Source organism: Gymnoscopelus braueri (genome assembly GCF_963280865.1).
Source record: "Gymnoscopelus braueri genome assembly, chromosome: 20".
Classification (NCBI taxonomy): Eukaryota; Metazoa; Chordata; class Actinopteri; order Myctophiformes; family Myctophidae; genus Gymnoscopelus; species Gymnoscopelus braueri.
This window is the reverse complement of record NC_137622.1, coordinates 34,937,290-34,962,387: the sequence shown is the minus strand read 5'-3', so window position 1 is coordinate 34,962,387 and position 25,098 is coordinate 34,937,290. Positions and strand designations below refer to the sequence as shown.

Genomic DNA, 25,098 nt, shown 5'->3' with positions numbered 1-25,098 from the left:
ACTCAACTAGTCCTTAACATTTAAGTCTAGTTTTTATTTGTTGACTAAATTGTCAATATATTTAGTCTTAGTTTAAGTCATCATAGCTTAGTTTTTATTTAGTTTTCGTCAGTGAAAAAAGGTATTCGACAAACATTTTTGGTCATGGTTTTAGTTTATGAAATTAACCCTATTTCCCCTCCAGCCTGCAGTGAACAGGACTCAGAACCAGGAGCCAGGCTCACCTGCAGGATCTTGCTGCACCTTTTCAAGACACCCCAGCGCAACCCAGTCCCCCAAGACGGTGCCAAGTCAGGTAGCAAACACAACCCGTTGTGCACGCATAACCATCGCTGTCGGTCGGGCAGAAACTCAATATTTCATATTTTCGTTTTATTTGTTTTTGTAGATATAATCAGGGGTGAAAGTGGGCCGGCACGGTCCGGAACGGCGTTCCGGTAAAAGATTTGGTCCCGGAACGCCGTTCCGTTAAGAAAAATTCGAAGGTAGTTGTGAAAATCCCATATTAAATAACCTGCCACAGACCCATGGCCATGTTCAAGAAGAAAACATAATCTACTAACGTCAGATTAACATACACAATTATTAAATTTTCTAATAAAGTGCTTTTGAATTGTTCCACTGTGTGTTTGTGTCAGCTTAATCCGTGCTATTTTTACGGTGTTTATTTATTTTACGGAGCCGAGAGGAGAAGCGTCTCCTCTTCTCCCCAGCGAAACGAAACTGGGACTGGGATCAATTCACTTTGCAGCTTGGAGATCCGGTATAAAACGGATACGGAAACGGCCGTTGTCCGTGCCTATGTGTGTATGTGCAAATTACCGGATAAAGAAGGCGGGCTTTACGACGAATTAAATCCCACCAACGTTCAAAACATGTTTCTGGTTGGCTGACAGACTAGCATAGTTAGTTCTGATTGGTTCAACAGTATCAACACGTCTTTTCTGGAGAAAAAAAGAAAAGAAAAGAAACGCGAGGGGAAATAAACACTGTTTTGATGAAGAATGCAATTTTAAAAATAAATGAAGCACAATGCAACGAAAACTAACTGAGATGTTTAAGAGAAAAGAAGACAGAGTTGAAGAAGCTGACAATGTGGTTAAAAACAAAGTTTGTAGAACAACAACGCCCAGGTACAGTGGTGGGAAAAGTACTCAATTACTTAAGTAAAAGTATCAATACTGCAATGTATGTATGTAAAGCACTCTGTTAAAAGTTTGGAATTGAAAATTTACTTGAGTGAAAGTACAAAAGTATTGGTATCAAAATGTACTTAAAGTACCAAAAGTAAAACTACTAAAATGTTTGAAAATAGCAAATCTACAAGCTTGTGGAGCTTGTAGATCGGCTATTTTCAAATAGCCTAGGTATAAAATAGGGCTAAAGGGATACATTTTTTACATTAGTATAAACCCATTTTGTTTGAATATTTTATTAGGCAGAAATTGTTTTTTGTGATAATAAATTGGTAAAATCAGGCAAAAATATGAATTAAATAACATAACCCTAACCTAACTCCTAATCCTAACCCTAAAACCAAAATAAAGAAACCAAAAACTGGAAAAAAAAAAGAACCCAATCCGCCCAGAACCGCGAAAAAAACGGACCCAATCCGCCCAGAACCGCAAAAAAAATTTAAAGCCGCGCGGGCGAACGCACTCCCCCGGCCGCGCGGCTTCCTCACAGTTCCGGCAAGAAAACTCAGCCACTTTCACCCCTGGATATAATGCCCTACTTTGGTATACAACTGTGTCGTACAGAAGTTATGAAAATAGCCGATCTACAAAGCTCACAATGAGGTTGTAGATCTGCTATTAAAAAACAAAAAATAGTGAAAGTGGTTATGTCTGTCTGTGGATGTTAATGAACAATTAACCAATGAAACGTATTATCACATTTTTGTGACTAAATACTAACTACATAGACCAATTAATGTTTACAAACTTTAAGACTGGACGCACAGTTGACCGTTTAATGTAATCAATTCCCAACAGATCCCCAAACCTGTTTTTTGGGGAGCACTGGTTTCGTTTCCCTCAACCTCCTCTCGTGTGTCGGCTAGTGAGGCGCGTCCTCGCGAGACATAAATACTTACTTCACCCCGCAACAGTATCGCGTGCCGAGAATAGCTGACACACAAGCTCACAACCGCGTCGCGGATGCGACCGTTGTGAGCTTGGAGGTCTGCTATTCTCGGCCGTGCGCTGCGTGTGAAACCTTCACGGGACGACCTGGTTCTTATCAGTGTGACGTTGTCTGATAAGGGGTCTATCGGATCCTTTGGAACACAGCTGGTTTTATTTTTTACATTTTCTTAAAAGTAACAGGGTTTGAACGTCCAAGATTTCCAGGCCAACAGCGACGATATACAGTATACACTACATGTCCACTTGTCTGTTGCCACCAGAAAATGGTGTAATTTTACCCCTTTATATACTGCTGTGCTGATTTATAGCTGATCTATGGTTGCAGATAAATCTTCAGTGGGCATCCGGTCGTCGTGTGATCGCCACCTGCTGGCCGCTTCTCAGAACAGCATAGTTGTGGGAGCAGTGTTTGCCGTCCTCAAGGCTGTCTTTATGTTGGGTAAGGCTTTTTTTTCTCCACTACTATGGTTGACCAGAGTCCCTCAGGGCTCTCTACTAGTATCTTTTCTGTTATTGTGGGGAAGGCTTTCGTGGAAAATAGCTGTCAGATATTTGTAGTGGAGTAAAATGTGCAATGTGTGCCTTTGTATATTTATAAAGTTACCTCAAAATTGTATTTAAAGCACTGTACTTGATTAAACGTACTTTCCACCATTGCGTATAGTTCCATCACATTGTTTCCCAAACAGTGGGTCGGGACCCATTTGTGGGTCACGGATTCATTTTTGTGGGTCGGGAAAATCTGTCATTTTTCAAAAGCGTTTCATAAATGAATGTAAAGAAATTCCATAAATTCCACAAATTAAACTTTTTAAGAAGAAGTCAAAATAGCAGAGCTTGTACATCTGCTATTTTCTATTCGTTTGGGTCCCGGCAAGACATCAAATTTCTCTTTTTGGGTCTGGAGCTAAAAAGTTAGAGAAGCACTGGTATACAGAACAGAACAGGATGTTCCATAGCATGTCTCCATACTGTTGTAGGTGATGCAGAGCTGAGGGGATCAGGGCTGTCTCATCCCGCCTGCCTCGATGACATATCCGGAGGACGCACCGTCTCCATAGAAACGGCCAGCCTGGATGTGTACGCCAAGTATGTTCTGAAGAGCATCTGCCAGCAGGTGAGGAGAATATGTTAAAATCTATAGCCATCCACCATCGCACACACACACACACACACACACACACATTCCACATGGTTGACGATAAACCTAGTGGGATATGTTATTGGGATGTAAGTATGTCGGAGCAGTAGTGTTTTATTTAAGTAAAGGTATCAATACTGCAATGTAAAGGTCTGGAATTCAAAATTTACTTGAGTAAAAGTACAAAAGTATTGGTATAAAAATTACTAAAATGTTTAGGACAGGCGGACACATTGGGTAAGTCTCTAGACAGTACCTGACGTGGAAATCCTTGCTAATAATTTATGCAGTCCAGTCTAATATTCTAGCAGAATTGAAACTCTCAAAAGAGCAGATGATACCTTGGCTCAGACGCAATAAAAAATGATGATAGAAAGATTTATTTACAGCGCTGTACCATTCACACAACATACATGTTACTTCAGCAGAGCACACAGATAGACTGACTGGCTTTCCCTGCCCGTCCACTCTAGTTTCTCATAGTCATAAAACAAAGGCTGTCTCTTACTCCTGCAGCTGTGACCCTATTAGCCAGGATACTCCTTGAATACCAGTCCTATCTAAGCAGATAGCAGACCCTGCCCTGTTTCTCAGCTCACAGCTTTTTAGGAAAACAATTACATTACATTTTATTAACATGTCAAATCGCAACATGCTGTCTCAAGACACTTTTCATGTCACATAAGTGCATCAATGCTAAGCAATACAATCATATAATTTTGCTTCATCATAGGGTTGGATTGCTTTCCAGATAATAATACATCCAATTTATATGCGTTTTTCTTGGTACTCAAAAGTCGCTTTACAAAACAGAACAAATTAAAGAAATAACTAGTTAACACATTGAATGCCAAAAACGGTCCGGACCGTTTTTGAGGGTCCAAACGAGAAGTGCCGAAAACGGTCCGGACCGTTTTTGACCCAATTCTATTTTTATACATGTGGGCCACGTGGGGCGCTAAAACGAAACTTTGACATCACCCAAGCATTTTCTGAGAAGAAGAGGCTGGATCTGGCTCCATGTAAAAAATCCTTCCGGTCGGCGTTTTCAATGTTATCTCCTTGACTAAAAGCTTAATATCTCCATTTCTTTTTAATGTGGTGGAAACGAGCCGTTTTCGATCGGCGATCACGCTGCAATGGAGGGTCGCGTTAGAAATATTATTGTTCCAGGCGTTAGTCGGGACCCTCCGCCGTCTCGCACGCACGCTTTGTTTACATGCACTTCTGCGTCGGGGCTTCTCACAGCACGAAACTTATAACGCAAGTGGATGGAAGAAATGCTGGCACTCAACGTATAATATTTTAATAAACCTCTGGCACCCAATGTGTTAAAAGGCTAAAAACTAAGCAAAGAAATTACACATGGTTGAAGATAAACCTTGTGGGATTTGTTATTGGGATGTAAGTGTCTAGACACAGGCAATCGTGTTGCTGTGTCTCGCCTACTTTTACCTGCTTTAGCTGTCTGACGTTTTGGATTTACTGGAGGCTGTGATAAGGCATTGTTGCGAGTTGTTTTGACAGGCGATACGATTGTTTCACAAAGGCAGATGTCACCGACGATGTGACATTCAGATTAATACCAGCACCACGCCAATATCCTAGATGTCTGGACGTGGCAAAAATCATGATCAATAACAGTTTCTTATCCTGACGGATATCACGCTGCAGGCCATCCAAGGTTCTATTTGTTAGTGCGAGGCACAAGTCACCCCTGGCCTGTGTTGTTTTTATCACAACTCGGGCTGCGGTTAAGCTTGTTTGGCATGAGACGCGAGTTTCCATTATTGCTTTGGCTCAGGCTTAACTTGGGAGCCGCGTTGCATGAAATAAGATTCCTTGACTCAGTTCCTAGTGCCCGGGAGGAAAAAAAAATATCCGAAATTTTACTCACTGACTACTTGCTCCACACTTTTTCACATCCATCCTTCTCGCGTGGATTAAAGTTCTCAGTCGCCACGACTGATTTCAGTCATTTTGGATGCCGTAGAAGCCAGTCTTCTAGGGCATTGGTTCTCAAAGTGGGGTCCGGTGACCCCCAGGGGTCCTTGGGAGGGTACCAGGGGGTCCCTAGCTAAATTTGTTAGTATAGCGTCACAATAATTTTAACCTTTTATACTTTGGCTATTCAAAAATAGCAGATATACAAGCTCATAGTGCGGCACAGAGTGCGGCACTATGAGCTTGTAGATCTGCTATTTTTGAAAAATTGTGAAAATGTGTGCAAAACAAAATTGAAATGGGGGTCCGCAGCCAAATACATATCATTTTGGGGGTCCTTGACATGAAAAACCTCTGTTCTAGAGAATCGTGTCGGGTACTGAAAATAGCAGATCTACAAGTTCACAGAACATTATTAAGTAGTTGCAAACGTGGGGTTATTGCGCATCCTGTCGTGCGTCCAACCCCCCCCCCACGTCGTCGTGCGTCCGCCCCCCCCCCCCCCCCCCCCCCCCCCCCCCCCCCGTCCCGTCGCGCGCCCACCCCCGTCCCGTCCCCCCGTCGCGGTCAACGGCGTGACATCGTGTGTACTGTAATGGTGGCGAAGCGTACCCCACCTCCCCCGCGGCAGGTCCCCGCCCCCCCCGTCCACACACACACACAGATCCGTAAGAATGTTTTCTGTGTACACGCACGTAAATGAAAGTCCTTTAAGTTTAAGCACGTTTTGTCCGCTGAAGCTGCATGTAAGGTCGTCATTGTGGAGGGATGTGTTGTTGTGGTGTTGGTCGGAGTAGTAGATGGATGTCGTCGTGTCTCTGAAGTTGTTGTGTTTTGCTGTTGTTGTCGTGCTGCGGTGAACGGAACGTAGTGAATGGAATGTGTTCCCCTGGCGAAGTGCATACGTTGGTGTTGCCATGTTGGCCTATTGTAAGCGGTGTAGGGGCAATGTTGGTGGTAGTGCGTTTTTGGCGTTGGTTGTGAACGTGCAGGTGGTTGTGGGCGTGGGGAGGCGTTGTGAGCTTGTAGATTGGCTGTTTTCCAAGAGGCAATGTGTATGTGTGAAGGGCGAAGGGCTCGCTTCGTTTGGCCTTCTTTTCATAGACCTTGTTGCTTGTAGGGCTCGCTTCGTTTGGGCTTGTTTTCATAGACCTTGCTGCTTGTTTCTGGCGCGAAACCTTGCAACCCTGCTCTCCCATTGTTGACACATAAACGCTAATTATAAGCTCAGATTTGATTAAATAGGAAAAGGGGCTTCGCAGTTGAGTTCAGATGGTAATGGTCAGTGGCTGTGTGCAAATTCAGATCAATTGCTCCAGGCAGTGAGGAGAATTGGGCACACAGTTGTGCTGACACGAAGACACGATGGCCACAGAGGTTTGTCAAATTATAGGAGGATTTGAAGTGGTCAAACTAGCGATAGAATACATGTTCAGAAGTATCCTTCATAAACCCATATTTCATAAAGGCTTTTTTCAATCTGATTTCAGCAGTAACAATATTACCAAAAACATCATCATTCTACACGTATGCCAATAGTTTAGGAAACACTGCGCTAGTGTGGCGGGGCTCCTTTCACGCCGTTTTACAAAATCGCAGATTAGGACTTTGCCGTCGTGAGCTTTTTAACCCATGCCTCTCGTACGTTTCTTTCTCTTTCTACCTCTCTCCAGGAGTGGGTGGGTGAGCGCTGTCTGAAGTCCCTGGCCGAGGACAGCAGCGCCCTGCAGGACCCCGTGCTGAACAACATCCAGGCCCAGCGGCTGCTGCAGCTCATCTGCTACCCCCACCGCCTGCTGGACGCCGACGACGGGGACAACCCTCAGAGGCAACGCATCAAACGCATCCTACAGGTGCGGGAAAGAGTCACTTCCACCTGCCACTTAATATCAATGGGGTCTTAACCCATTGATACCTGGAACGCATCTGTGTCACTTTTAGATTTCTTTAGGCTATTCAAAAATAGCAGATATACAAGCTCATAGCGCGGCACCGAGTGCCGCGCTATGAACTTGTAGATCTGCTATTTTTGAAAAATCGAGGAAAAAAAAATTGGTTTTTTTTTTCAAATTTTTTTTAGGATTTAGAACACATTTCTAGAATCTTCTCAGGTCTTAATGGGTTAAACAGGGGGTCCTCAGAGTTACTACAGGGAGGGGGGGGGGGGGGGGGGCGTCAAATCTTGTGTGTGATAGGATTATTTTTTTTACTTTAACCACTTGACCCCTAGCATCCCTTTTTTCTGAGGGGAACATTAGCTGAAAACGCCTGGCGCTGCGAGGCGTTAAAATAAAACATGAATTTACACGACACTGATGATAGTGCTGTCAAACAAGTCTATGAAGCTATCTATGAAGTTCAATCAACTTTATTATCAACCTTTCTCTGTCCCAGCAACACACTCTCGCGGGATCTAGCGCCAGTAAACATTGGACGTTCGCGAGATTTGCCGTCAGACGCCGGCACCCACTTAAGAGACCATTTGTAGGATTTGTGTACCATTTCGCCTCTAGTGGCTCCAATTGAGATGGTTTATCTTCCTAAATTTACCATATTTGGTTCAGTTCACGAGTGTCATGCTTTGACCATTTCCCATCATGCTCTCTCTCTTTTAAGGATTATTTTTTGTCAGACAGGAGAATGTAGAGAGAGAGAGAGCTCACTAGGAACATATGGTCTGTGCACTAACTCGCTGAGTCACCAGGCAACCCAGTGAACCCACATCACGCTCTCTTTGAGCGACGACCCACACATTGCACGCATGTGATGGTTCTTGAAATGTCTCTGTGGGATTGTATGGACTTGTGAAGTGCACTGCTGCCCTCTCCTGGTGGGGAGACGACGGAACAGCACACGGCAGTGTTGCTGATAGCTGCTGCTGTGTGATGCTGTGACACTAGCGGCGACAAGTAATGTTCAATGGAAGCCAAGTGACATGGAGCTACAAACTGACCCCCCGTCGCTCGTTGCTGCGTGATGGCTGTGACGCCGCGCTACAAAAACCTTTGCCTATTTTACAGCTTCTATTAACACATCGACCGCCAGAGGTTAATCTCATAATGTACTCACCAGTGCCAAGGTGTTTTTGTTGTTTTTTTGTTTTTTTCATGTCGCCATAGATCTTGTTAAAATCCTTAAGATTGAGCCGTACACGGTCTATTTACATCCGCGACATCCCACTGTATCTCCCAGTGAAGACCACGTGTCAAACGGGGTATCCATGTTGTAGTTAGAGCGGATTACGTTAAACAGTGAAATGCGAGGAGAAAAAACTACAGGAAGAGAATTGAGTTTCAGTTTCGTCTGTAGAACGAGAGCGGACGTGATCGTCAAAACCGGATCCCAAATAATTCTATTTCCGGTCATCAAACCGGAAACGGAAGTGGATCAAAAAAATTCCGAAAGTGAACCCGGAAGTTTTTAGCGCGAAAAGACCGTGGACCGTAGGGCTACGGTCTCGGCGCTTAACAGTTGGATTTAACGGACCGTAGGACTACGTTCTTGGCGGTTAATGTGTTAAGGCATTCCTTGGGAAAAAACAGAGCGCGGCACGAGCGATTGTGTGTCCAATGTTAATCCTCTCCTTGATTGTTTGTAGAACATGGACCAATGGACGATGAGACAGTCGTCCCTCGAGCTACAGCTGATGATCAAGCAGAGCACTACCAATGTAAGTCCCAACCTACAGTACACGGTCATGTATCTAACCAAGTCTTTTTGAGTATGAATTTAGGGCTGTGCAATAATATATCTATATTATAACGATAGTGTGATATAAGGCTAGATATCGCCCGGGATCTGTTGTCTTTTCGAAAAAACGGTGAAAGTTGTCGATTTACAAGCTCACACTGTATAATTTGATATATAGATTAGATAGAGATATTTGGTAAAATATTGCCATTTTGCCCATAATCACCCTTTTTTTTACCTTGTGGTCACTTGAGACGAAGGATCTCTTTTTCGAGCAAGATCTGGCCAAAATGGCAGTATTTTTAAAATGCTAACATACAAGGTACACAAAGACAACAACATGAATGGAATATGATTGTAATATGGTCATTCTTTGTGTGTGTGTGTGTGTGTGTGTGTGTGTGTGTGTGTGTGTGTCCTTCGACAGGAGCTGTACTCTCTTCTAGAGAACATAGCTAAGGCCACCATCGAGGTGTTCCAGAAATCAGCTGAGATGAACTCCAGCAACCCCTCAGGGAACGGAGCCACGGGTCCGGCCGGCTCTGCATCCAACAACACTAACAACACCGCCAAGATGAAGCCTATCTTGAGGTCTGTGTCTGTCTTATCTGTGTGTGTGCCATTCTATACCTAACCTAAAGTAACTAATGGCTCTTAACCATATTGTGAACATTAGCGTCCCTCTTTTGGGGCAATCGTTCGCAGAAAATGGCAGGTTACAAGCTCAACACGTGACAGGCTGTAAGCTTCTAGATCTACTTTTTTTCAGCAAAGACATTTGGTGTAGAGGGAAAAAAAAGAAGCCAAGGAACCTAGTATAGACCCCTGGGGGACCCAACTTAAAAGAGCCTGTAAACAGGGAAATGCCCTGTTTGGGGCATTTCCTGCTGAGAGCCGTTTTTCTCGGCGGGGCTAAACACCTCACTTGATGTCATCAGAGTCACTGATGGTGGTCTTCTGATGCTATACCCCTTTTGGCCAGTGTGCCATGCTACACCCAAGAGTGCATCAGTGTTAATTTTGTCGACTAAGACTAAGACTAAAAGACTAAGGTTTTTGATATTTAGTCGACTAGACTAAGACTAAGGCTAAACATTTTCAGAAGACTAAAGTAGGACTAAAACTAAATGATGTGTTATTCAAAAGACTAAGACAAGACTAAATCAAAATTTGCTGTCAAAATTAACACTGGAGTGCATCGCCATCTTTTGGCTAAAATAATTATTTCACTGCCTTCAGTGGACACCCCCTCACAGTCATTAGCAGAAAAACAACAGCTTATTTTTAAATACTCAACACATTTTTTTCCTAATCATTCTAAGTTGTCTGGGTGGTTTATTAACTTAAATCCTGTCTGTTTGAGTTTTGTTTCTACTGTGCCATTCGTTAAAGACTTTTCTCTATTTTGTCCTGCAGTTCATCGGAGCGCTCTGGCGTGTGGCTGGTGGCTCCGCTGATCGCCAAGCTGCCCACCTCGGTGCAAGGCCATGTGCTGAAGGCAGCCGGGGAGGAGCTGGAGAAGGGGCAACACCTGGGCTCGTCCACGCGCAAGGAGAGGGACCGGCAGAAACAGAAGAGGTGTGTGTTGCGTCTTTGACCCATTCCTTGTTTTATTATATCGTGTTTTTTCAAAACAGACTTGATGTTCAAGAGGCCGGAATCAGCTTGAACTGTGAAGTTCAGGAACATACAAAGTCAAACATATTCACATACTAGCATTTACCAGGCTATTGTACAACAGCAGTCTAGCAAGATTAAGGGCTAGGTATAAGTAGATCTTGGCCAGATATGTGTTTTGTGGAGACAATAGGCATACAAAAAAAATTAAAGTCTACATGTTTCGATGCTACAGCGTCTCATCAGAGTCATGTTTCTGATGAAGGCAGTAGCACCAGAAAGCGCTTTCCCATCCATGTTCAGCAATAAAAGGCTTTAATTGCATTTGTGTGCTCCAGCAGTGCTCTAAATTTGCTATTTTTTACCTGGTAGCACTGGTGCTCCCAGCTTCAAAATGTTAGAAGCACCAGCAGAAAATGTAGGAGCAACATGCAATAGATTTCTTATTAATACAAAAAAAAACAACTACAGTTTCTAAGGAATATAAAAATCCATGGTATAGACTGGAATATACCACATGCAACAATCTGGGGCCAAGATTTCTGCCCCTCTTCCAAACATCTTGATAGCCCATTTGTGTCATTAATAGCAATGCAAATATATATATATAGTAACCTATATTATTATATAGGTTATATAGTAACCTATATTATTGCCATAATTTTTATCTCCACAACAAAACGTAGGCCATGGTAGAATAAAGGGTGTACTTCTGTGCAAACATAAAGCAGAATGAACTCTGCAGAAATGTTATGAGAAAAGAGGATGAAGGGAGAATAAAGTCATGCTGTCACCAGTGGTTTACATTGTGCCATGTACCCACTTCTTTTACAGTGGCCATTGCTTATGCTCACTTGTAATGTATGTATCAATCAGGTTTATTGTCATACATGTACGTATTGATTCTGGGTATTTGAAACGGTTCAATACACATTTGCCGCACTATCGTTTACCAGCTGTGCATTCTTCTATGACAAGTGTTGTCTCTAGACAGAGGAAAAGTCAAGAAAACAACCTGTATTTTTCTTGCTCCATCATACACACACTCACACGCACTGGTACCCTCATAGAGCAGCCCCACCTCTCATTAAAAGGGCATGTCCCCACAATCGTCTCTTTTCTAAACTTGAAAATACTTCAGATAATGTTCCTTTACAGCACACCGGACACCTTGAATTTCTGGGGATATATTTTATAGTATGTACCCACTAATGCCAACTAACAAGGCACATAGTGAGTGAACTGCTGTAACTAGTGAACCGGTGAAGTCAATTATATATTTTGAGGTCAAATTCCGGGATATTAACCCTGTCCATATCTTAATTGTTTCGTACATCTGTATAGCACTGGATTATTCCTCCTCGCTGATGCAGGGTGATGCACAGTGATCGTCCTAGTTTTTTACTAAGCATACGCTGTGATCATTCATTCATCCTAAATAGAGCGCCCAAATCTGACGTAATTTACGCATCCTACCTGGGTCTGTGGGTCACGTATTTTCCCCCCCATTCTGAATTCCCATAGACATGTTAAGATCGCGTCATATAAGAACTGTGTTCCAAAAATAAACAAATGAGCACGGTTTGACTCGGTTTGAGAAAACGCTAACGTTACCGCCGCCGAATAAAAAGGAAATTCGCCAGAAACCGATCCAATATCAAATATGAGTGACTGACTATCATAAACAGAGCCACCTCCCTGACAATAGCGCCGGGACAATTTGTTTATTTTTGGACCACGATTCTTATATGAGATGATTCTAAGATGACCAAAGGTTATTATTCTCCATAGAGAAATTACTTCCGTGACCCAGGGGATGAGCGAGTGGCGTCAGGACTTCGGTACTCTACTCACATATTTCCTATGGCTGTGTGTGTGCTTATTATGTGCTTCCCCCCACCCACAGTATGTCTCTGCTGAGCCAGCAGAGACATAAGACATAAGACATTCCGTGCTTATTTCTGCTCTCCCCTCCCACAGTATGTCTCTGCTGAGCCAGCAGCCCTTTCTGTCCCTGGTGCTGACGTGTCTGAAGGGCCAGGACGAGCAGAGGGAGGGCCTCCTCACCTCCCTCTACAGCCAGGTGCAGCAGATCGTCACCAACTGGCGCGAGGACCAGTACCAGGACGACTGCAAGGCCAAGCAGATGATGCACGAAGCCCTCAAGCTGAGACTCAATCTGGTAAGATTTTTTTCTGAGAGAAATAAGGCAACCAGTGTCTGGGAAAACAAGCCCAGAAGAAGCGACTCTAATAGGCCACATGAGCACTTTAAACCTATATATACTGTATATGTTGGCTATTTGAAAATAGCCGATCTACAAGCTTGTAGATGTGCTTTTTTCAAAAATAGAGTTATGCAACATTCTAACAACACAAATCCGGTAGGGGGCTCCCTGGCACAAACACAAATTCAAATGGGGGGGTTAGGGACAAATATATATTCATTTGGGGGTCCATGACATGATAATTTTTTTTTACAAGCCCAAAGTCGCTTATAATAGATATGGCAACACTGGTATAGACGAATCCACAGACGCGCTGCCTGTAGCTGCCTGTAGGCGGCCATTGCTGCGGTGTCGCGTCCGCGGAGCGTTGACACCGCAGCAATGGCTGCGTGCAGGGCAGCGCTCCGTGGATTTGTGTATAAGGAGCCTCCAGTGGGATGACAGGGCAATGGTTCAACCACAAGAGGGCAGCAGCGTCCCACTGTTAGTGTCTGGTCGGAGGCCCTGTGTTACATTGCATGTCGTTCTCCCATGTCTTCTAACAGTTTGTATGGTGTATTATATATATTGTGTGTGTGTGTTATCCAGGTGGGGGGGATGTTTGACACCGTGCAGCGCAGCACCCAGCAGACCACCGAATGGGCCGTACTGCTCCTTGACATCATCAGCAGCGGCACCGTGGACATGCAGTCCAATAAGTACGTGTCATTTGTTCTTAAAACAAGAGAAATTAATTTTGTCTGTTTGTATTTTTTGCCCTGTAAATGTTTTGGGACGGAAGGCAAGTACCTCCAAAGCCAAGTCTGTAACCGAACGACCATCACAAATGTCATCAAGAAAAATGTAATGTACTCACTTGGCCCCTGACATTGTGGAATCCATGAATGTGTTCAATTTGATACCAAAATGAGTTTGATTTTATTTGTGCTAATGGTTGTGACAGAGTAATTTTATTCTAGGCTTGGCTTGGCTTGGCTTGGCTGTCTTGTTTCTAGATCAGTGAGATATTCATAATGTTGAACTAATTTAAGATTACTTAAGATTACAGGAATGACATGCAAGTTCTGATTTGGTTGGATTGGGTCTTTGACCCCAACAGATTGGATCCATAGAGTAATATGCCTGCAACTCAAGTGTTTATCACGATCAAGTGTTTACAGTGGTGTAAAGTAACTAAGTGCATTTACTGAATTATTGTACTTAAGTAAAAAAAAAATAGTATTTTTTACTTGAGTATTTCAACTTTTTTTCCACTACATCTCAGAGGAAAAATATTTTACTTTTACTCCACTACAATGGACCCTTCGCTAAACCCCACCCCAAAAGCGATTGTCCAATGCCAGCTTAGCAACCGTTGTTAGCCTGGCATAGGTCTGGCAAGCTTTCGTCACCTGCCATAGCTGTCAATGTTATTTCGCCCGCACAGGGGCACACACACAATCATTTGCGACATAATAGCAAGAATAGGAATACCACGATAACGCAATGGTGACTATGAACCACCTACCCAAACCCGTTGGAGGCTGCTTTTCCAAAGCTGAAATCTGCACTTAGACCGGGTCCGGGTGTGTTGAACACATACACAGCTTAACGTCAGGAAAGTTACACGACACGACTCACTCGCCCAGGTGGTGTCAATAATAGGCTACTAATCACCGCAATCGTAACAAAATTCAGAATCACAGCGCTGCCTGTTTCGGATTCCGCACGTTAAAGTATATTAATTCATTTGTTCGTCTATTTATTAACTCCTGCTGCAGTCTTACCCTGTGGTACATGAAAACTCCTGTTACAGTCATGGATAAACTTTAACCTGGTGTTTGCACTTTCTCCATTTACGGTCCGTACATCTATATAAACGTTCAGATTTCAAATATAAAGTGCTTACCCCATGGCCACAGATGCTAAAATTATGCACAGGACTCTCAAAAGTACCCGTATATTCTGTATTGTTCAATAAAAAGCATTTTAATCCGATCAGTGGCCATTTTCTCATACTGTATTAGAGTGCAATACACCTAAAAACCGATAGGGTCGCTCAGTTGAAAGTGCATGGAGAAAATGGCCACCGATCAGATTAAAATGCTTTTTATTGAACAATACGGATGATACGGGTACTTCTGAGAGCCCGTACATAAATGTAACATCCGTGGCCATGGGATAAGCACTTTATATTTGAAATATGAACGTTTATGTAGATGTACGGGACATAAATGGAGAAAGTGCAAACACCAGGTTGAAGTTCATCCATGACAGTCGTGACAGTCGACCGTCGTGTATCCATGGCTATTACTCCCTCTAACATTTCCCATGTTTTTAGTTTATTGAAATAATGTCATGCACATTTGTCCAGTGCATAGCCTACTGCAGGCCTTGTTGTCTAGATTTAGAAGAGATTTTGAAGCTCTTGCTCCTGAAATGATCGATTATTTTTAAGGGGAAAAGCCATCATTTAACATGCAAGTCAATGGGTGAGAAGCGAAGTTTGCCAGGCGCTGCCAGGCCTGGGTGTGACTAACTTCGCACCACCAGTCACAGAGTGGAGTGGGTGGGGCTTAGCGAAGGGTCCATTATTGGAAAACTTAGTTACTTTGAAGACATAAATTATTACATTATAAAACATGATTTTGATTATTGTTACAAAACATACATTAACCACTTGAGCCCTATATACATTTTGGCCATTTGAAAATAGCCGATCTACAAGCTCACAATGCATCGCGATGCGACGCATTGTGTGCTTGTAGATCTGCTATTTTCATACGTTTTTTTTAAACATTTTATACATTTGAAAACTTGTGAAATGGGACATTCTGAATAATGAGTACTTTCTACTTTTGGTACTTTAAGTGCTTTTACTCGAGTAAATTTTGAATTCCAGACTTGTACTTGTACTTTTACCTCTACATTACAGATACTTTTACTACGTAAAAAATGTTAGTACTTTTTCCACCACTGCCTGCAACTCAAGTGTTTATCACGATCAAGTGACGTGGTGATCCTTGAATTTTGGTTAATGCTAACTTTAAGTTTTGTGTGTGTGTGTGTGTGTGTGTGTCAGTGAGCTCTTTACCACAGTACTGGACATGCTGAGTGTGTTGATTAATGGCACACTGGCTGCTGACATGTCCAGCATCTCTCAGGGCAGCATGGAGGAGAATAAGAAAGCCTACATGAACCTGGTCAAGAAGCTTCGGGTAAAAACGGAACAATGTCTTATCTGTCTGTTAGAAAATACTGTATATCACGTCTAATTGTAAGCTTTGTAACCACTCCTGTGCATTTATAACATTCAGTTTATATTTCATTCATCTTTCAGCCCAAGTGTAATTGTTAACCCTTAGCATCCCAATTCTTGGCATTTCATAATAAGTGAACATTCCGCAAAGAGATTTGCATAAGTATAATAAGTATAAAATAATGGTTTAAGTGGTTACACAGATGCGTTCCCGGTTTGAATGGGTTCAGTGGCTAAGAATTAATAAAACGCATCGAAAGGTACTAGATAGCCAAGCTGTTGTCATCAGCAAAATAAAAATTATTTGGACCACTGTTTGTACCTCGTCCTAAAACCGGTCACCGTAGTATATTATATTCTTGAACTGTAACCCTATAATATGAAAGTCCCGTTTGAAAAAGGTAAATGGTGTAGTGCTTCTTCTCAAATCTGCAGCGCTAAAAAAGGTGAAGACATTTTTTATTTTTGGGGTCATTTTGCGCTTCACAGAAAGAGCTGGGCGACCGACAGTCGGAGAGCTTGGAGAAGGTTCGACAGCTACTGCCGCTGCCCAAACAGACCCGTGATGTCATCACCTGCGAACCCCAGGGCTCACTCATAGACACCAAGGGCAACAAGATTGCTGGCTTTGAGAAGGAGGTGAGAGCTTGCGCACGCGCACGCGCACACACACACACACACACACTAATTGTGTTAATTGAATCGCCCAGCTGAGCCGGAGACACCACGGAGGAATCGAACCCCAGGCTCCACAGTGGTGGGCAGGACCTTTACCCCTGCACGACCTGGATGCTCCAGTTCACAATACCTTTGTGACTTGGTTAACCCTTTCAGACCTGAGGTTCCGATTCTACAAATGTCTTCTACAAACGGTTTTCTGAAAGACTATTTTTGCTATAATCGGTGATGCTCAAACTTTTTCGTATCGAGGACCCCCAAAATGATATGTATTTGGCTGCGGACCCCCATCTCAAAATATTTTGATCCAGGGGCAAAGATTCGAGTTAAAAATTTTGTTTCCAAAAATATACATACTCAAAGATTTGCACAAATGTTCGAGATTTTTCAAAAAAATAGCAGATCTACAAGCTCATAGCGCTGCACTCGGTGCCGCGCTATGGGCTTGTAGATCTGCTATTTTTGAATAGCCAAAGTATAATGGATAAAGTGGTTGCACAGATGCGTTCCCGGTTTGACTCGGTTAATGAACACTCTCTCCCTCTCTCGTTGTCAGGGCCTCCAAGTGTCGACCAAGCAGAAGATCTCTCCCTGGGACGTGTTCGAGGGTCTCAAGCACTCGGCCCCTCTCTCCTGGGGCTGGTTCGGGACGGTGCGCGTGGACCGCAAGGTCACCAAGTTCGAGGAGCAGCAGCGCTTCCTGCTGTACCACACCCACCTGAAGCCCAAGCCCCGCAGCTACTACCTGGAGCCCCTGCCCTTGCCCCCCGAGGAGGAGGAGCCCCCGACGCCCGTCTCCCAGGAGCCCGAGAAGAAGATGGTGGAGGCGGTGAAGCCGGAGAAGAACGTGCCGGCGGGCCCCACGGACTCCAGCAAGAAGAAGTCCAACAAGAAGAAGAAAGCCCAGTCTGCCAACAAGACCGAGGTCAGTTATAATGGTGGTGTCTGTCCGCAAGCTTTTTGCTTTGTGACAAACGGGTCACATTTACTCAAGTACTGCACTTAATTAAGTACAATGTTGAGGTATTTTTTCTTTTCTAGAGTATTTTCAATTAACTTTTACTTCTACTCCACTACATCTCAGAGGCAAATATTGTATTTTTGCTCCCTACAATTATTTGAAAACTTTAGTTACTTTGCAGATATAAATTAAATTATTACATTATAAAACATACATTAACCACTTTAGCCCTATTTTATACCTAGGCTATTTGAAAATAGCCGATCTACAAGCTCACAACGCGTCGCAACGTGTTGTGAGCTTGTAGATCTGCTTTTTTCAAACATTTTAGTTCTTTTACTTTTGGTACTTTAAGTACATTTCGATACCAATACTTTTGTACTTTTACTCAAGTAAATTTGGAATTCCCGACTTTTTCTTGTAACAGAGTACTTCTACATTGCGGTATTGATACTTTTACTTAAGTAAAACATTTGAGTACTTTTTCCACCACTGCAAACGGGATTTAGCCTGCCTTGAACATCGCTCAATCGTTAAATGACTCTGTGTTCTCTGTTCTAATTAGGACTACGTGAACCGCACGCCAAGCGGAGTGGGCTACGGACCGGGAATGCCGCCCGACCTGATGATGGGGCAGCAGAACCACGCCTACGGGAGGGTGCCCTACGGCCAACAGCCAATCGGCATGTACGCACAGAACCAGCCACTGCCTCCAGGTCAGCTTTTCATCATAGCATAATAAACACATCATCACTAAAGCAGGGGCGCATGCTACCATTTTTCGGTGGTCACCGTATCACCACGGTGGATTTGAAAACTACAGCATGACGTCACTGAGCCGCGGTGATAAGGTCTGCTTTTACTGACCGAAATCACCGCTGGCTCGCTCGAGCGGAATTCCGGGCAGTGTGATAGAGTACAGAAGTCCTGACGTCACTCGTTCATCCCCTGGTTCGTAAAGTAATTTCTCTATGGAGAATAACATTGGGTCATCACAGAATCGTCTCATATAAGAATTGTGGTCCAAAAATAAACAAACTGTCTCGCCGATATTGTCAGGGAGGAGGCTCTGTATCGTTTATGATAGTCAGTCACTCATATTTGATACAGTCTGTTTCTGGTGAACTAATTTAACTAATTCGGCGGAAGTAACATTATCGTTTTCTCACCGTCAGTTGATGCTTCATATCCATAAGAGTCAAACCGCCGGGAAAATTTGTTTATTTTTGGAACACAGTTCTTATTTGACGCGATATTAAAGACGTCTATGGGAATTCAGAATGGGGGTGGAAAACCTCGAACCAGGTAGGATGTGTAAATTACGTCAGACTTCGGTGCTCTATTGGCCTAGAAGTTGGGTGGGCGGTCCGTTTGGTTTTGCTGTTTCCCCTCTCCCATCATGGACATTTTACCCCCGGCAAAGGACGAGGGACTGGTGCCATCGGGTATCCAGGAGGGCGGTTGGGTCCTCCGGGGTCTGCGGAGCCCCCCCCGGAGGACCCCTGGGAAAAAAACAACAACTTTTTTTGGCCTTGTAGATCTGTGTTTTTGGGCCGAAAAACGTCCGCCGCTCTGGGCCTTGTATCAAAACCACCTTTGGTGATCCTATCACCTAAACGGTAGGCTGCCCTAGCTCGTCTGATATCTGGTCTAGAGGGGCGGATTCAAAATCTCCCGAGAAAACCTCTGTGGGCTCCCATTGGTTCACCGATCTGTGCACGCGCCCCGCTCCGCGCCCCTCCTCCTCCCCCAATGTGCAGCATCGAGAGCCCTGACGTCACAACATTTGGAGCGACGCCCACTGCACTCTGGTTGGTTGGAGGAAATGGAAGGTTGACTCCCACTTCCTATGCCAGGAACGTCAACAGCCTGGTCCAGGCTCTTATTTTTGAGCAAAACGCGAAGGAAAATAAAAGCCTGGAGATCGAGGCTACCTAAACGGTGATAGGGTGATCACTCTCATTTGTTAGCATGCAGGGGCCTTAACAGTATCACGCAATTGTCCTAAAGACCCAAGCATTGTGTCATGTTGTTGTTTTTCCTCCTATGTTTAATTTAGATTAAAAAAATGATTAACACCTTCTAACTCTTTTCTCCTTCAACAGGAGGTCCCGGGTTAGAGCCTCCTTACAGACCCAACCGGAACCCACAGATGAACAAGATGATGCCCACGCGGCCCGCCTACCCGGCCATGATGCCCGGCATGCCTGGCATGATGGGTCTGGACAAGCAGTACCAAATGGGCTACAAGCCCCAGCCTGTCATACCACAGGGCCAGATACTGCGCCAGCAGCTACAGGTCAGACTGGTGAGTCAGTCTGCACTTTAGTAGACTTGACCAGATGGGGGCGCTATAGCTAGTCTGAAATCTGCATGAGCATCCTGGCCTGGGTTGTGATTCTTAGCACACTGGTTTCCAAACTGAGGGCCGCTACGGGGCGGCCTGGGGGGCCAATTTGGAAAATGTGCAATTTGTGCATATATAAAATTCAATTAATATGATTATTGTGCCAGTTTAATCACTTTCAAACTGGCATCCATGTCATTGTCAATATAAAAAAAATAGCTGCTCTACAAGCTGTTGTTTGAGCTTATAGGCAGGCTATTTTATATTAAAAAAATTGCCGTTTTGCACAGCCAGAGTCTATGGCTGTTTGGGGGGTCCTTGGCATGGAAAGGTTTTGGAAACCCCTGTGTTGGCAGGCGAGGACAGACGGTGCTTCATTTTAAAACGTGTCTTTTCCCATTCCTGTGGAGTGCAGCGAATCAGTAGAATATTTTGATACTGACTTGTGACGTTTCTGTTCACAGAATCAGAGCATGATGGGACAGCAGATGAGACAGATGACACCCAACCAGCCATATACTCCCATGCAGCCATCTCAGGCAAGCGCTACGATCTACTTCAATGTTCTTCTGTTTGAATTCAAATCAACCCTCAACCCATTAACACATTGACTGCCAGAATTATTTCATATTTTTTTAGCCAGTGCCAGAGTTTTTCATTGGAAAAAAAAAAGTACTCAGGAGCCGAAATACAGCATTTTTAAGTTTTAAGTTAACAAGGAAGTGGATAGGAGTCTAGATCTTCAACTAATCATATCTCCTTGGTCTTTGGGTGAAATTGGAAAAAAAAAACATAAAAAAAAAAAAAAAAAAATCACTTCACGTAGATCTACGCGATTGGCACGTGGCGGCTTTAAAGCGGTTCGCGTAGATCTACGTGATTGGCAGTCAATGTGTTAAGACCAGAGGCCCATTCTAAACATGTCTTCTAAGTCCTATAACAGTTTTCTGAAAAACGTATGTTTCTATATCGGTGGTTCCCAAACTTTTTCATGTCAAGGACCCCCAAAATTATATGTATTTGGCTGCCGACCCGTATCTCAAAAAATATTTTGAGATACGGGATTTGAGTTAAAAATGTTCGCTACAAAAAATGTTATGCTGTGTATATTCAAAGATTTGCACAAATGTTCAAGTTTTTTTTTAAATAGCAGATCTACACGCTTGCAGCCTGCCGCGCTGCGAGCTTAGCCATAGCCAAAGTATAAAATGACACAGATGCTTTCTCGGTTTTAATGAGTTAAAAGTGCAGTCATTTTCCTAGTTATGATCTGCTTCTACATGGCAGTTCTATCTCATCATCATCATCTCTCTCTCTCTCTCATATTTCCTCCAGAACATATCTCAGGGCTATACCACATACGCCACCCACATGGGCATGCAGCAGCACCCCTCCCAAGGAGGCGGCATAGTCCCCTCGTCCTACGGGAACCAGAACTTCCAGGGATCCCACCCGGGAGCCGGGGGCCCGGCGGTGGTGGACCCTCTGAGGCAGATGCAGCAGAGGCCCAGTGGCTACGTCCACCAGCAGGCTCCGGGATACGTACACAGCATGCAGAACACGCAGAGGTCAGCAGCAGCAGCGCTGCAAGAGCCAACCGATTTGCTCGTGCATTTTGTTTGGCTCGTAAACCAGTGCTAATTTCGTCGACTAAAACTAGTCTATTTTTTATCATGATCTCCAACTGGTTTCCATCCTGTTTTAGCCCATACATTGAATTTTGATGTCACCAGGCATATCGTAGGGCGTAGATCTCTGATCGTCTGGCTACGCGGACTGTAATTGAAAGAAAGCTTTGGGAAATGTCCTTGTAGTTAGTACATTTTTTCTTTCTTGTGCTTGATGTCATATCGTCTCTGTCGGTGGAAACCTCATATGTCTAAAACTGTTACTTTTCAGGATTAAAATTCAAAAATGGCAAAAGTAGCTGATCTACAAGTTCAAAACTCGTCGTTTCGCGCTGCATTTTGATCTTGTGGATCTGCTCCTTTTGTGCGACTCTGTAGTATGATCAAGTTGGGCATTCATTTACGAAAAAAGCACAAAAAGTTAGAATATGGAGATGAGAGGCTTCTGCCCGACAGCATCGATGTCCAATTTATTCCATTGCCGCCTGTCATCCTCTCTGTGTTTTTCCTCCCACTCCCGGGATCATCAGGTTTGCCCACCAGCCTATCCAGCAGAACCCTATCATGCATGGTCTGAGTCACATGGGGGGCCAGGCGGTGCACCCAGGCATGAGGCCGACCAACCAGCTACTGGCAGAACAGCAGCAGCAGCAACAAGCACAGCAGCAGCAGCAACAGCAGCAGCAACAGCAGCAGTACCTCAGACAACAAGCACTCAGAGTAGGCTACAGCACTTCATTACTAGCGTCTCATTTTATTTAACCACGTAACCATCTTCTGTTCCTATTCATCTATGCGCAGTTCACCAGGAGGCACATTTATCCCTAATAAAGGATTATTAATTATTGTTTGCTAGTCAGGCAAAGTCATGCTACAAAATGGTAGCACTAGAACTGGCACTTTAACTCTTCCACACATAACTCTAATACAACACTGTACACACAGCAAGAGATAACGTTAATATTGGCAACTGTGTGACATTCAAACACACAGTTTTTCAATAACTTCTTAAAAGTCAAGCTAAATCTGAAAGTTACTTTTCTCTTTTCTTTTCTTTTGGCCAGCATAATGGTATCACTTGACCATTTGCATAAGCCGTGCAACTAAAGAGAAGCCTTCCGACCCAAACAAGCAAATTGACCAAATCTGCAATATCAATAGTCTTTAATTATTGCGGCGACCTTTATTGAGGTCAATTAGTGTTTTTAACATCTCTCCACTCTCTCTTTGGCTAATGGTGGACAGAGTTGTTTGCCAATTGTGTGGCTTTCGCTATGCGGATGCTGGCACATATTCAAAGCTTCTTGTGCTTTGGCTACAAGTGTAACCCAGGCTTTTAATCATAGACCCTGGTCAGCCGGGGCACCTGATGGAGGAGAAAGAAACTGGTTGGAATAACGTGTTCCTTCCTTCCACGCGCTACGTCCTACCACCAGGCAACCCCCCCCCTGTCAGGTGACAAGAAGCAGCCTGCTCACTCCTCATGCGTTGAAGGAAGCATGAGCTCAGTTCGGGGCTCTCCCCAGGCTGGCAGAGGGAGAGTAGCGCCCAGGATTACAAGCTTAGGCATTGGCACTGGATGAAAAAAATGGGTTACAATATTGTGGGATGGAAATGTCTTTGTTTATAAATTGTATTTATTTTTCCTTTATTTTCGCAGCAGCAACAGCAGGCCCAGCAAGTCCAACAACAACAGCAGCAGGCCCAGCAAGTCCAGCAACAACAGCAGCAACAACAACAACAACAACAGCAACAACAGCAACAACAACAGCAGCAACAACAGCAACAACAGCAGCAGCAGCAACAACAGCAGCAGCAACAGGTCCCACAGCAACAACAGGTGCAGCAACAGCAGCAGCAGCAACAGGTGCAGCAACAGCAGCAGCAGCAGGTAGCGGCGCCCCCTCCAGCCCAGGCTCAGCAGAACCAGGCCCTGGGCATGCAGCCACTGCCTCCACAGCAACCCATGGTACGTCCCATCCTGATGATAAGAACTTTAATCAACCTAGTCCTCCTGAATTGAGGGAGAGGAGAACGTTAGTTGTCACAGATAGCCACAGATAGAAAAGGTTGATATGGCAATTATGGCTGCAAACATCACAATTAATTTTTTCGATTGAATCGCAAAGCGTGTTTTTTGGGCTATGTTTTTTTTATTCTATAATCATTTCAGTTAATTAGTTCACTTTGAACTAATCAATCAAGTCAGCATTGGACTTCACGGTTTATTTATAATACTGTATTTAAAGACGTGGAAACAACTTAGGATGTATTTATTTTTATTTTTTATGCCTGTGTATTGTGTGTGTATATACAGTATGTATAATATATCACCAGTATTCAAGCCTAGAATTAATTACTAATAATCAGGGACACAAAAGAAATCGAGCAACTAAAAATGTTTCCCCAGAAGCCAATGATGTTAACTAAGCAATGATTGTGTGGTTATGATAAGCTTACATTTGCTATCACACACCTTATGCACTCCTGTAAATTTTACCAGCAAACAAAGAAAATATTTATTATTTCTATAACCGATAAGTTAAATTAACTGTTGTAGCTCTAATAGTAACACAGCCTGAGGCAAGAACTTGATGTACATAAAATATATATATATTTTGTAAAACATTTATGGTGTGGCCATAAGCCAAGTCATCTAGAAGGGGGGTTGTCTGTAAGTATGTCTGCCCCCTCAAAAGTTGACCCTTCGTGGAACCACTTTTGGCCATGAAAGCCTGAAGGGAAGTAGGAGTGAAGATTACACTTTCCATTTAGCTTTATTAGGCGTAGGCTATCACCACACTAGGACATGCACACCTGTATATTGTGGCTTTGTCTCTGAACATGGCACTGTGATTTGTGTGGCCTTGTTCTCAAACTGCGCACAGTAACTTAACATCGATAATTAAAGATTGCACAGGGAGGCCATGCCGTTATTGGATTGTCTTGTATTCGTTTGTGCCAATGAAGTATTGAAACACTAAACGTACTTACTTACTTACTTACAGTAGCTCTCTTGTTAAATTACTATAGATTATAACGGCTAATGTTGTACGTGTCATTCATTGTTTCAGTTCCCTCGCCAGGGCATGCAACAGACTCAACAGCAGCAGCAGACCGCCGCTTTGGTCCGGCAGCTGCAACAGCAACTTTCAAGTAAGACCACAACCCTGTTTTCACTTTAACATTTTCAAGTGCATATACGTATTCGTGTATTCTGCTCAGCATTGTTTCAAGGCATGTGGATTTTAACTTGCTTTACCCCCCTCTCTCCCTCTTTCTTTCTCTCTCCAGATACACAGCCTGGACAGAACACCAATTCGTATTACTGATAGTGCTTGTTCATAGTAGTGTGCAGAGACTAGACTCCCTCAGTGTGTGGCAGTGTCCCCCCCGGTCTGTAGATTGGCAAATGGTTGTGTCCAGTGCCACGCAGGCCCCTGTTTGTAGAGGTGTGTAGGCTCCTAGGAGGGAAGACTG

The 25,098-nt window shown here is 43.8% G+C and overlaps 1 protein-coding gene across 4 annotated transcripts in view; it reads left to right on the top strand.

The window, feature by feature from the left end:
• med12 (mediator complex subunit 12) overlaps positions 1-25,098 on the top strand; it is a 50,573-nt gene extending 25,475 nt beyond the window's left edge. The window contains exons 24-43 of one of the 4 annotated variants that reach the window (XM_080416352.1): positions 185-295; positions 2,473-2,586; positions 3,128-3,264; positions 6,906-7,085; positions 8,831-8,902; positions 9,350-9,513; positions 10,339-10,500; positions 12,520-12,721; positions 13,355-13,464; positions 15,828-15,963; positions 16,494-16,643; positions 17,239-17,607; positions 18,209-18,359; positions 19,749-19,942; positions 20,455-20,529; positions 21,326-21,558; positions 22,149-22,338; positions 23,279-23,587; positions 24,693-24,774; positions 24,913-25,098. In XM_080416352.1, the coding sequence (XP_080272478.1) occupies positions 185-295; positions 2,473-2,586; positions 3,128-3,264; positions 6,906-7,085; positions 8,831-8,902; positions 9,350-9,513; positions 10,339-10,500; positions 12,520-12,721; positions 13,355-13,464; positions 15,828-15,963; positions 16,494-16,643; positions 17,239-17,607; positions 18,209-18,359; positions 19,749-19,942; positions 20,455-20,529; positions 21,326-21,558; positions 22,149-22,338; positions 23,279-23,587; positions 24,693-24,774; positions 24,913-24,950 (3,179 nt within the window). In that variant the 3' untranslated portion in view covers positions 24,951-25,098. Of the gene's footprint in view, positions 1-184; positions 296-2,472; positions 2,587-3,127; positions 3,265-6,905; positions 7,086-8,830; positions 8,903-9,349; positions 9,514-10,338; positions 10,501-12,519; positions 12,722-13,354; positions 13,465-15,827; positions 15,964-16,493; positions 16,644-17,238; positions 17,608-18,208; positions 18,360-19,748; positions 19,952-20,454; positions 20,530-21,325; positions 21,559-22,148; positions 22,339-23,278; positions 23,588-24,692; positions 24,775-24,912 lie in introns of all 4 variants that reach the window. The other 3 variants (XM_080416351.1, XM_080416353.1, XM_080416350.1) reach the window with 3 other exon arrangements.